Source organism: Sphaerulina musiva (genome assembly GCF_000320565.1).
Source record: "Sphaerulina musiva SO2202 unplaced genomic scaffold SEPMUscaffold_4, whole genome shotgun sequence".
Taxonomy (NCBI): Eukaryota; Fungi; Ascomycota; class Dothideomycetes; order Mycosphaerellales; family Mycosphaerellaceae; genus Sphaerulina; species Sphaerulina musiva.
Window position 1 is genome coordinate 1175264 of NW_016017386.1, and position 11887 is coordinate 1187150.

The following is an 11887-nucleotide window of genomic DNA, read 5'->3' on the forward strand; positions in this document are numbered from 1 at the left end:
CTAGTATATGGTCCGTGTTCACTCCGGCATGGACCAACGATCAACCGAGTTCTGGGAATTGAAATTCTTCCCAATTCGGATGGGGGATATGCAAGGACAAACCTTCGGAGGATTTCGATATATGCATCTATAGGCTTGCGCTCATCTGCTCTGTTTTCTTGCTATCGTTGTCCTGCGTCTGATTTTTGCACACGCCTTCGACCATCTCACCTTCGTTCACCATGACGATGTACAGCGTTCTGCTCCTGTCCCTTCTTGGGCTCAGCAGTGTGCAAGCAACATCCATCCCGGCATGCGCTGTAAGTGTCTCTCGTTGGGATAGCTCGAATGCCGCAAAACGCTAACAATGCCCCATAGAGCAGCTGTGTCGGTGATGCAATTGATGCCTCGCTGTGCTCGTCCGTCGACACTCGTTGCATATGTTCATCGAAGACATTCCTACCACACATCACATCATGCATTGAACTGAATTGTGAAGAAGAGGATCAAGCTGGTCCGTATCAAGTCTCTCGTCACATTGCTCGACTCGTCACTAACAAGTCGTAGAAGCCCTAGCACACACCCATTCATTGTGTGATGCCGTTGGGCCTCGGCAAGGTCTCCGTGCTCGTAGTGCTGAGCCAGAGCCAGCGCCAGAGGCTGAAGCTGAGCCAGAGGCGCATGCCCCACAAGGATATGGCCGCAAGGAAGAACACAAGAGGCCTGAAAAGCACCAAAGCTGGTGGGACAAGGCCAAGCACAAGGCCGGCTATGGGGACAACAGAAAGCACCACAAGGAGATCCATCGCCCACAGAAGCACCATGGGGAGAAGGATCACCCGGCCAAGTACCAGCCAAAGAAGCATCACAAGGCTGAGAAGCATCAGAAGCCTGAGAAGCATCACAAGCCTGAGAAGCACCACAAGCCTGAGAAGCATCACAAGCCCGAGAAGCATCACAAGCCTGAGAAGCATCAGCCCGCGAAGCACAAGAAGCCAAACAAGGACCACCAGCCGGAGCCTTACAAGCCAAAGCACCAAAAGCCGAAGCATGAGGAGCCAAAGCACCAGAAGCCAAAGCATCAGAAACCAAAGCACCAGGAGCCAAAGCACCCCAAGCCGGCACCTTACAAGCCAAAGCACCAGGAGCCAAAGCACCAGAAGCCAAAGCAACCTCAGCCGGAGCCCTACAAGCCAAAGCACCAGAAGCCAAAGCCAAAGCCTCAGCCAAAGCCAAAGCACCCCAAGCCGCAGCCTTACAAGCCAAAGCACCAGAAGCCAAAGCCAAAGCCACAGCCAAAGCCAAAGCACCACAAGACGCACAAGCCAAAGAAGCCCAAGCACCCCAAGACGCAGCATCCTAAGCCGACAGAGACCCCCAAGGGCTACCCAGCACCACCACCTCCACCATCTCGCCCGACCACCACTGAGCCAGCGAAGCCTTATCAGCCAACTCCCCCTTCGTATCCTCACCCCACCACCACCACCACCACACAAAAGAAGCCTCAGACCACCACTACAACCACACAAAAGAAGCCTCAGACCACCACTACAACCACACAAAAGAAGCCTCAACCCACTACCACAACCACACAAAAGAAGCCTCAAACCACCACAGAGGCCGCGAAGCCGTACCAACCAACTCCCCCTTCATATCCTCACACCACCACCACAACCACTCAAATAAAGCCTTCGACCACCACCACGCAGCCACAATATCAAACCACAAGGGGCCCAGTTTCGATGACGACCTCATTTACACAAACACGATATACCCACAGCACGCCGACACACACCGTGTGGTAATTCCCTGGTTCATAAAACTGAACTCTCGGCTCAGCGTTTTAAATTTTCGTATTATCATTCCCAGCGGAAGCGGGAGATTGTCACAAAATACAGGACAAAGGAAGGGGGCACAAATGTTACAGTAACGACGCGATGGAAAGTCCTCCCTCACACACACCACATACATGGGAGTGGATAGGGAATGGACAAAAAGAGTTAGAAATATTTCTCTCTTTTTTCTTCTTCTTCGGAAATACAAATCAACTTTTCATGTCGAAAGACAGTCAATCCTTCTCTTTTCGTTTTCCTCTTCTTCTTCTTCCCTTCTTTCCCTCGTTCTTCATTCTTCGAATCGAAGCAACAACCAACACTTCTTTTCTTCTTCACTTTTGAAAAAACATGTGTAAATAGTGATGGAACCTTTTTTAGGAGAGTCCGATTGTAGACATCTATATATCTGATTCATTTTAGTATCAGAGGAGAGTTCTTTTCGAAACAGTTGGCAAGGCAGATTAAACACCAACAACAACACATTTTTTGAGGTACAAAGGAATTGACTTCTACCACTTCTCTTGCACTACATCACAACAAAAACTAGAAGAAGAATAACAACAACAAACTACCTACCCTAGTAGTAGAAGAACCAATCCCCCAATCAATATATTCAAACTCATCCCAACCGCGCAACCCAGGGTCAGGATAGGAAACAAAACAAACAATCCCCTTCCCAGTCTATACAGCAGCAACGCATAACGCTGATTCGGACCCTTTTTTAGATAACCTCGCAACCGACTCGCAAAACCTCAGTGACTTTACTATAGGCAAAAAAGCTGAATCACGACGCCACAAACAAACAAAAAAGAAAAAACGGTTGATGCGTCTCGAGTAAGTAAGCGGATTTGGGGGGAGATGATGATGTGATGTGATGTTTACTTGGGATATCACGTGATGGGGCTTCAGGGGCTAGATTGGACGGGACGGGACGGGTATTTCCTTCTATTCACTCCGACTCCGATGGGTCTGGTCTAGTCAAGCCCTTTCGCTACACATTTGTTCACTTTTTCACTTTTTCCCATCCCGCGTCCTGATTTCCCTTTTGAGAATTCTCCGTGCCCGTCTCTAGTACTACTACCACCACCATCACCACTACCAACAAGAAAAAAAAAAGATAGGGTAGAACTGACCGTTCCATATCTAAAGTTTTTTTTTTCGCTTGGTTTCCAACGGTCAACGGTCGGTAGTGGCTTGTCTTGCCTTGCCTTGCGGTATTGTTGGCTGCATCACCCCCCGGTTGAAACTCTCGAGGCCAACAAATACCGCCTCAATGCAAGTTTTTATGTTGGTGCGATTTCTTTTTGGGGGATTGTGATGATAAGGAGAGTACAACATACTTACACGCCACTTTATACGCCACTTTCTACTCATCACAATCTCTCTTTCTTCTCTCTTCTCTCTCAATGGTAGGTGGGTAGGTTCTCTATCTTTTCGCTTTCTGCAGCTACTGTAGTCATGTCTCTCCCGCAGAAGCGAAAAAAGGTTGTTTGGTTTCGTACCTGAGTCGGTCGAGCTTTTCCAGTTTTTTTGGGGGGGTTCGCCGCGCACAATCACATGCATGCACGCACGCTAGGAGGTATCTCGATAGCAAGTATGTATGTATGTAGTAGGAGGAGGAGGTATAGGCGGGTGAGAATCATGATGAGTCGGTCCCATGCGTCGGGTACCTTTAGTTCTCTCTATCATTCGTGGGCGGCGTGAGACATGCCGAAACGTTCTTTTTTTCTTTTTCCCCTCCTTCACAAGATGGTGTTGTTGTTCTCGGGTTGAGACCTTATTCTAACTATTACTGGTGCAGCGCAAACGCCCCCTCGGAGTGGACGGACGATTCAAACAAGACAAACGCGTCAATCCTCTGTCTAGCTTACGGAACGACCGTCTTATCGGGCTCATCACAACATAACCCGCGTTGCCTTATTTGTGTAGCAAAGCAGAGAGTGCGGAGAACGAGCGAGCGTCATCGAGAGAAGGGAGATTGTACTATCGTTCCCTGGTGGTGTTTTGTTCGATTCCTTTCCGGCATCTTTGCTGCTACTGCTACTAGGCGATTATTGCAACGCCGTATCCCTCCAAGAAAAAAACCATATTCCGAATATGGCCGACGCAGAGAAGCACCGCGATAGTCTATCCCTAGAACCACACGACTACGAAAAAGTCGGCCTTTTGGCACAACAACAACAAAAACAGCAGCACGACATCGAGTCCCAAGCAGCAATCGAGACTCCGCACGAATACCAGGCTTCATCAACGAAAAAATTCCTCTGCTTGGCGCTATACTTTGCCCTCAATTTGGGCGTAACTCTTTCGAACAAGGCAGTTTTACAATCAGCACAATACCCTTGGCTCCTCACAGCTGTGCATGCGACGACGACATCATTCGGATGCTTCATTTTAAGGCGATTAGGAGTTTTCCATTGCACGAAATTGAGCTCGAGAGATAATTTGAAATTGGTGGCTTTTTCGTGTTTGTTTACGGCGAATATTGCTACTAGCAATGTTTCTCTGTGAGTTACCACCATCTCTTCAAACATTTATATTATTATTATCTGCTTGTACAATCAAGAAAAAAAAAGGCTATCAATTGTACTAACCAACAAAAAAAAACAAAAACAGCGGCCTCGTCTCCGTCCCCTTCCACCAAGTCCTCCGCTCCACCGTCCCCATCGTGACCATCCTGATCTACCGCTGGATCTACAACCGCCACTACACGCGTCAAATCTACTTAACCATGATCCCCCTCATCAGCGGCGTCAGCCTCGCGACTTTCGGAGACTATTATTTCACTCCGACAGGTTTCGCTCTGACTTTCACGGGCGTACTCCTCGCAGCCATCAAATCCATCTCGAGCAATCGCATGATGACGGGGACGTTGCATCTCTCTGCTTTGGAAATTTTATATCGCATGTCTCCGCTTGCTGCGGCGCAGAGTTTGGTTTGTGCGGGCATGATTGGAGAGGTTGGGGATGCGCGGAGGGAGTTTTTTGCGAGTGGTGGGAGATTGTTTATGACTGAAAAGGGAAACGGGTTTGTGATGATGCTGGTTTTGAATGCTTTGATGGCGTTCATGTTGAATGGGATTTCGTTTTATACGAATAAAATTGCGGGCGCGTTGACGATTTCGGTATGTGCGAATTTGAAGCAGATTTTGACCATTTTGTTGGGTATTGTGTTGTTTCGTGTGCATGTCACGCCGGTGCATGGGTTGGGTATGGTGGTGGCTTTGGTCGGCGCGGCTTGGTATAGTAAGGCCGAATTGGATGCGAAGCGGGAAAGGGAGAGGAGCCTCGATTTGAAGAAATAGGAGGATTTATGGGTTTGCGGTATACAGGTTGGATGGAGTGTGTGAGAGAGGGATTTCTAGCTCTTTACTGTAGTATATATGGAAATGAACTACCATGATTGTTATACTAAGTTCTTGATGATTTATATGCTAGCAGTAAGCAAGATCCTCCAACAAATCGCCCGCCAAAACATCCATAGCCGCAGCCCGAGAATCCTCAATTCCAAACGACAACCAAATCTCATCATCCACATGACCATGATACGTTCGTCCATGTTTTTTCCAACTCATACTCGTCAGATAAAACAATTCAGTATGTCCCTCTGGCATCACCTTCTCCGGATGACTCTCATATTCTTTCGCATGCGTCTCCTTGCTCAATTTCGACCGACCATGAATCCAAAAAGGTTTTTGCGAAATGGCGTAGAGTTCAAACGGGGCAGTTTGGCGAAAGAGGACGAGATAGGGTTCGTAGACGCTGTGGTAGTCGTAAAAGGTTTTGTGTTGAATAATGTGCATGATGAAGGTGTTGTCGTCCGAGGGTTGGCAGGCGCCTCGTTTGCACAAGGTGATGGATAGGGAGTTTGTGGCTTGGTGAATACCTTCCATTTTGGAGAGGGGGACTGGCATATATTTGGCCATGCAGAATTTGTCTTTTTTTGCTGCTGCTGGTGCGAGATCGTTGCTGACTGTGCCATCTATGTTGATTTGGGCGAACGACCGAGCGGGATATACGTCGTAGTGGGCATAGGCTTTTCCATCACTTGCCCAGAACACGAAGAAGTTTTTCTCAATGGGGTTGACAGGTGGCGGTCGATGCAGCTCCGTCGATTGCTTGAATAGTTTGTTGCCTACGGATTCGATAATGTGGAAGACGTCAAGCAGTGACCGGGCATCTTGTATCCATAGTCCCAGGCACGTCCATGTTGACTGTGAGCCGTACAGCACATAGGGCTTATCGGGCCCGTAGAACATCCGAACATCTCGTGGACCAGTGTAGAAGTTCAAATACTCCTTTCCGTCGACACATTTCTCGCTTTTGATGGATGGGGCCGGAGTCATCTGCCGCGGTTCAGAAGAGCACACCAGTACATCGTTCAAGTTTCCAAGTGAACAATACAGAGCTTCGGATGAGCTCAGCCCCGGATGAGATGCGACCACGACCCACTCATCAGCTCGTACCGGATGCGGGATGAGATTCGCATTATAGACCCAAATTCCGTCCATATGGATTGGGTAAAACTTGCGATTGCGTGTCGTCAAGGAGAACAGCTCGCGATAGTCGCCACGATATGGTATGGCCGTGGCGTTTTGGTCATAAAGATCCTCGTCGGCCTCATCCAGGCTCTCTTCGGAATCATTCTCATCTTGATCCTCTCCGTCGGAATCTGTCCACTCGTCGGTGTCCACATTCGCGAGCTTGGTGGCCGCGGCTCTGCTGGGCCTGGTGGTGGATTCGACAACGTCTGCGAGCTCAGCCACCACTTCCTGCTCGTAGAGCCGCACACGATGCACTCGTGACCGTTTGGTCGTCTGGCCCACTCCAGAGGATAGCACAGGGCCAGGATTGACCCAGACCAGAATTAACAGCAACGATACAAAAACACACAGCTCGATCCCGAGAACCGCCCAGGTCTTATGTCGACGTGGTCCCGCGGTGACTTTCCCCGAGCCATGGTCTCTCTCGCCGTAATCAGAGCTTGCCATGGGCGCGAGGGATGAGATTTCCACAATCAAAAGAGAGACGCTGGAGTATACCACGCGGACAGTCCTACAAAACCAACAAGTCCAGAGGTGAGGCTTCTCGCAACAACATGGCTTTGCCCGGTCTCCGAACGCTTCTGTGAGAAGCAGCCAGAAAAGCCAATGCACGGAAATCGATTGCAGCCAGCAGCCAAATTCTGGCGGCTGATCCCCACGCAGCTCTCTACCTCCTACTCGCACGGAACAGCAGCCAGAACTAGGCCAGGAACGGAAATGTGCATGTGAGTTCACTTTTCAAGGCTACTAAGGCTCGCACCAAGCTCAACAAAACGGCTAGTAAGTGTGATGAGGCCATACCCCATTCGTACTGTCCCTTTTCACAGATCTCTCATCAGCTCGCGCATGTGCCGGCCCCTATTCTTACCGGCGGTAACGGTCCAGAGTAATGGCATTGCATTTGCTGCTCCTGGTGTGTATGGGATGACCGAGACATTGGAAGCCCCGGCGGCATTGCGATGATCCGTCAATCTGGTCAGACTGGGGAACCCGGAATTGTGGTCTGGATAAGACACAATTATTTGAATATCTGGCGCGTCCGAGACCTGAAGAAAAAAAATCATTTTCAAAGCCATGACGATGGAGGCGTGTTCACATCACGCTGCCGATGATAATTAGTCCTGGGACAGACAGTGGAAGTGAAGTTAAAGTTGACGCGGTAGAGATTCATGTCAGACAGACATCGGACCGGGCCGTGACCATCCGGGCTTGGCGTGTGGCGTTTGCATCGATGCCCCTAGCAGAGAGCAGGGAAGTGAGTGAGTGAGTGAGTGAGTGAGTATCGCCTAACTTCCCCTAATCTCCCCTAGTGAGAAAAGGGAAAACACGACTTTTGGAATTGAGCAATGGCAGACACGCATACCTCTAGCCACCGCTCGGTACTCTTTCACGTGCCGATTAGTTAATTCTATGGACGGCTGGGGGCGACACGGGCAAAGACTGCTTTGCTGCTGTCGTCTATCCTGCTATTGTTGTTGTCGATGCCATGCAGACACCCAATATCGTCGCCCGCTTCACCAGGTCAGCATCAGGTTCGCCACGTCGGGTGCACTTTAACGAAGATGAACGCTACGAGGAGAAGAAGAACAACAACAAACGCTGGGAGTCCACGGCCAAGCGACCATCCCATGGCCAAGCATATATGAACAGAACTTTCCTGGGAAAACGACCTCTGGCCGCCGTGTTGTTCATCTTCGCCACCTTCTTCGCTGTCTTGGTCGTGAGATCGTACTCGACGGCACCCGTCCATTCTCATACAGTGCACAATGGGCCCACAGCGAAATACATGCAACTCATTATTCCCATCAATCGAAAGTCCGATACCGACCTGTGCAAGACCGTCCTCTCCGCCCAGGTGTTGAACTATCCCGTACCAGTGGTTGTGCCCTGGGGGAATTCCACCGATGGCACTCTCGTGGCGAAGAAGCAACGCATGCATCACAAAGCCACGCAGATTTACTCGTATCTGAACTCCTTGCCACGAGAGGCCGATGATGGCATTGCCATTCTTCTCGATGGGCCCGACACGTGGTTTCAACTGCGTCCTGAGTCGCTTTTGCAAGGCTATTATCGCATCACGAGCCGGCGAAATCGGAAGCTGCAAAAGTCTCATGGCAAAGGCTTTGAGCAAAAAGTCGTTTTCTCCGCTTCCGATGTCTGTGGCATGTCCGACGAGAATGATCCGTCTTGCTCTGTAATACCACAGCCTCCAGCGGCCAATCTCCCCAATTATCTCGGCCATGGAGCCATTGTGGGTCAAGTCCAAGACGTCCGAAAGGTGCTGGCTCGTGTTATCGACAAGCTCGAAACACAACAGGAAGAGCCCCCATCAAGACTTCTACCCATTTTCACCCACATCTTCGGTGAACAAGAAGCCCGACGTCAGCAATATCGCATCATCAAACCCCATCAAAAACACAACCGACGACCCCGCCAGGTTACTGAAGCAGCAACACCACCACCACCAAACGCCTTCAACACCACAAACGAAGCAGTCGAATTAGGCATCGGTCTAGACTACCACAACGAACTCGGCTTCTCCATTTCCCCAACCACCCTCCCTCAATGGCACCAACAAACCTCCTCCTCCCAATCCGCCGAAATCCAATCCAGCATGCCTCCTTACTGGACCGTCTCAGGCCAAGAACCCAATCTCCCTCACCACAAAACCTGGTCCGAAATCCCCCTCTTCGCCACCACCAAAAACAACAATTCCATCCCCGCCATGCTACACCACTACCCCACAGTCGCCATGGGCGGCCACGACGCCACGGGCCATCGCAGCCAATGGTGGTCTCAAATGTGGTTTACAGAATTTTCGCGCGCGTTGTACACGGCTTCGGAGCGCTTGCCGAGTACTATTGTCGCTCAAGTACGAGTTGATGATGGGCAAGAAGGAAAGGAACATGTGTTTTGGAATTTGTGGCCGAGTCATAATCGTGCGGGAGCGTGGTTGTCTGGGGGGAAATTTTGGCATTGGCAGGATATGTGTGGGTTGGAGGGGCAGTGGAGAGAGGTTTTTAGGGATGAGGAGGGGCCTTGGGTTAGGAGGGAGTGGTTTTAGATTTTTTTTTTACCTATTGTTTTTGATGTATGAAGAAGATATGGTTGGTTTCCATCTCTTCTTCGCCAATGTCGTGATTGATTTGTTTCTCCCTCTTAAACTTTTCGACATATGACTAAGGTTGGTAAAAGAAACATCTCCTTGAAAATTTCCGGGAACACGAGAAATCGCAGTAGCATGTTTGAAAGAAGAAAGTATGGTAAACCAATAATAATACACTTCTACTTCTGCTCCTTCCAGGGTACTGGCAAAATCTTGGAACATAGACCCAAAAAAGTCCTAAATTTCGAAAAATCCTCTCTCTCTATATGCAACGCTCAAGGTACTATGCACAAAGTCATTCACTCAAAAAGATATCAAGTCGCCGGCTTGCCATCATCCTTCTTCTTATCTCCAGCCTTGGCCACACCACCCTCGCCATCTTTGAGCCTGGGGTCCGATAATTGATCCGCTTGAGCTTTCTGCGGCTCAGCTGCTGGCGGCGGAGGAGGCGAGTTCTTCTTATCCTCTGTATTTCCCTTTGGCAGCGCAGCCGGAGGAACTCCTGGCGGGTCCGACTCAGGCAATTCCTTCTTATCTTCTTTAGTCTCCTTGAGAATCTTAAGATTGTCCGCCTTCTCACTGATGACTTTCAGATCTTTGACCGGAGGTTCTTTTCCCTTGACCTTTTCTGCCTTTTGCATGGGTTCTGGCGAGCCGTCTTTGGCCTTTTCGGCCTCCTTTTCTATTTTGGGAGGTGCCTCTTCCTTCTCTTCTTGTGCTTCTTCTTCTTCTTCTTCTTTCTCTTGCTTGATAGGGACTTGCTCTGCTTCGGCTTTGACTTGAGCGAGCTTCTTCTCCTTTGCATCGTCGATTCTCTTCAATTCAATCATTTTCAATTGCTCTTCTTCCGGTAGCGAGTTGTAGAATGCCACGTTGGAATCCCACAGTGCTACACATTCCGCATCCCAATTACATCTCTCGATTTCGTCGTATACGGGATGCTTGAAGCGTTGATGCTTGTCGGTCCAGGAGGATGCGTGGAAGTGATGTTTGACCAGTGCTCTGCTACCTTTGTGGTTTCCTGATCTCGAGTGTCCTGTGCCGGCAGCGAATGCCTCCGAAGGCAACACGAGGACACCGCCGACAAGTTGAGAGTCGAGCAGATCGTGAAAGTCATTCCAGACAATCTTTCTGCCTTCGGAAATCGACATTTCTGTCAGGATGGCTTTCGTGAAAGCAGAAGGCCCCGTTCCACTCAGCACTTCGTCAAAGTCCAAGTGTAGCTCCGACACGCTTTTTCCCTGTTCCGCTGCCAGTCGATGTAACCAAATCATAATGTTTTCAATCAGTCGTATCATGACCGGCAAGCCAGGCTTGCACATGAAGGTCCATTGGCAGAAGGATGCAGCTTTGCTTCCCAGGACTTGATATCTCCGTTAGCAACACATACATACATGATTGTCGTGTGGAGGGTGTCTTGTACATACCAGGGTGGTTCTCCAAGTCTGGCTCGTCCGTCTCTATCCCAATAACCATATCAACATCACGCTCATCGAATCGTCTCGGGATGAACGTCTTGATCGGTTGAATAGCCTCGACATCGATATCGGCCCAGAGTCCTCCATCGACATACATAATAATGTATCGAAGCAAGTCGGCCTGAATGATCTTCAGGTTGTCGTTCAATGCATTGTAGGTGTTGACAATATCCGACCTGCAAAGGCCTCCCGGGCCACAGCCAAACGCTTGCTCGACATACGGTATAGCACTGTAGTCGGTCAACAGTTCATATCGATGACTGGGATTCTTCCTCGCCCAAGTTCGTGCTCGGTCCAGATCGCGGTCCTCGAAGTGAAGGGCGTCGACCTTCCATGACTGCCAGATCTTGGCTGGAATCTTCTCTGGTCGGGGAATGGAAAAACTCCTTTGCAATCGGCTCAAGACCTGCTGTGACGAGAGAAAGATGAAGCATGTCACGATAAAGACTGACAACAAGCGGTATCTGCCACTGAACCAGCCAGCGTAAGACTGCTTGTACGTCCTCATACCCATTGTCGCAAAAAATACACCGCGATGAGGGGTTGTGTGTCTGTGGGAGCTCACAATGACAGGCCGAAAGGAAAAAATCACGTCGCGTCACACAAAAACACACACACGAGAGTGAATCCTCATCATGTGGCAGCTAGCTCCAACTCCACGAGTTGTGCTCTGCACAATCACGGCCGGGGGACATTCAAAGTTCGCGGAGAGTCAACAAGCTACCTCCTACTCACATCATTTTCGTCAGTGACATTAGATGCAGATGGCTGCCGCTTCATGCACTCTAGGATAAACGGTCTCTTGTCGACGGTCCAGTCGATCGAAGTGTCTCAGAGTCTACAAATTGTTGGGGCTCACCAGCGCCATAGTGGCGCATACCGAGATTGAGTCGTCCATTTGCTCCAATGGCTTCTGCAGCGCCTCCTGGCCGTGGGGGGACGAAAA

The 11887-nt window shown here is 49.8% G+C and overlaps 5 protein-coding genes across 5 annotated transcripts; 3 read left to right on the top strand and 2 right to left on the bottom strand.

The window, feature by feature from the left end:
* Nucleotides 1–166: 166 nt before the first annotated feature.
* Nucleotides 167–2286, top strand: SEPMUDRAFT_155762 (uncharacterized protein). The gene is made up of 3 exons (XM_016907643.1): nucleotides 167–299; nucleotides 358–493; nucleotides 541–2286. The coding sequence occupies exons 1-3, from the start codon at nucleotides 222–224 to the stop codon at nucleotides 1782–1784; spliced, it is 1458 nt and encodes a 485-aa protein (XP_016761584.1). The 5' UTR covers nucleotides 167–221; the 3' UTR covers nucleotides 1785–2286.
* A 1329-nt stretch (nucleotides 2287–3615) lies between these two features.
* Nucleotides 3616–6862, top strand: SEPMUDRAFT_64405 (TPT-domain-containing protein). The gene is made up of 2 exons (XM_016909678.1): nucleotides 3616–4321; nucleotides 4431–6862. The coding sequence occupies exons 1-2, from the start codon at nucleotides 3912–3914 to the stop codon at nucleotides 5116–5118; spliced, it is 1098 nt and encodes a 365-aa protein (XP_016761585.1). The 5' UTR covers nucleotides 3616–3911; the 3' UTR covers nucleotides 5119–6862.
* SEPMUDRAFT_125237 (uncharacterized protein) lies at nucleotides 3616–6862 on the bottom strand. Its single transcript, XM_016901963.1, has 2 exons — nucleotides 4431–6862; nucleotides 3616–4321 (listed from the first exon to the last, which is right to left on the bottom strand). Exon 1 carries the CDS (start codon nucleotides 6802–6804, stop codon nucleotides 5248–5250), a length of 1557 nt encoding a protein of 518 aa, XP_016761586.1. The 5' UTR covers nucleotides 6805–6862; the 3' UTR covers nucleotides 3616–4321; nucleotides 4431–5247.
* A 212-nt stretch (nucleotides 6863–7074) lies between these two features.
* SEPMUDRAFT_155764 (uncharacterized protein) lies at nucleotides 7075–9421 on the top strand (the record flags this gene model as incomplete). The annotated part of the gene is made up of 4 exons (XM_016907644.1): nucleotides 7075–7082; nucleotides 7185–7270; nucleotides 7488–7612; nucleotides 7760–9421. 4 exons carry the CDS (start codon nucleotides 7075–7077, stop codon nucleotides 9419–9421), a joined length of 1881 nt encoding a protein of 626 aa, XP_016761587.1.
* A 257-nt stretch (nucleotides 9422–9678) lies between these two features.
* Nucleotides 9679–11613, bottom strand: SEPMUDRAFT_148747 (glycosyltransferase family 32 protein). The gene is made up of 2 exons (XM_016905126.1): nucleotides 10891–11613; nucleotides 9679–10826 (listed from the first exon to the last, which is right to left on the bottom strand). Exons 1-2 carry the CDS (start codon nucleotides 11453–11455, stop codon nucleotides 9778–9780), a joined length of 1614 nt encoding a protein of 537 aa, XP_016761588.1. The 5' UTR covers nucleotides 11456–11613; the 3' UTR covers nucleotides 9679–9777.
* Nucleotides 11614–11887: the final 274 nt, after the last annotated feature.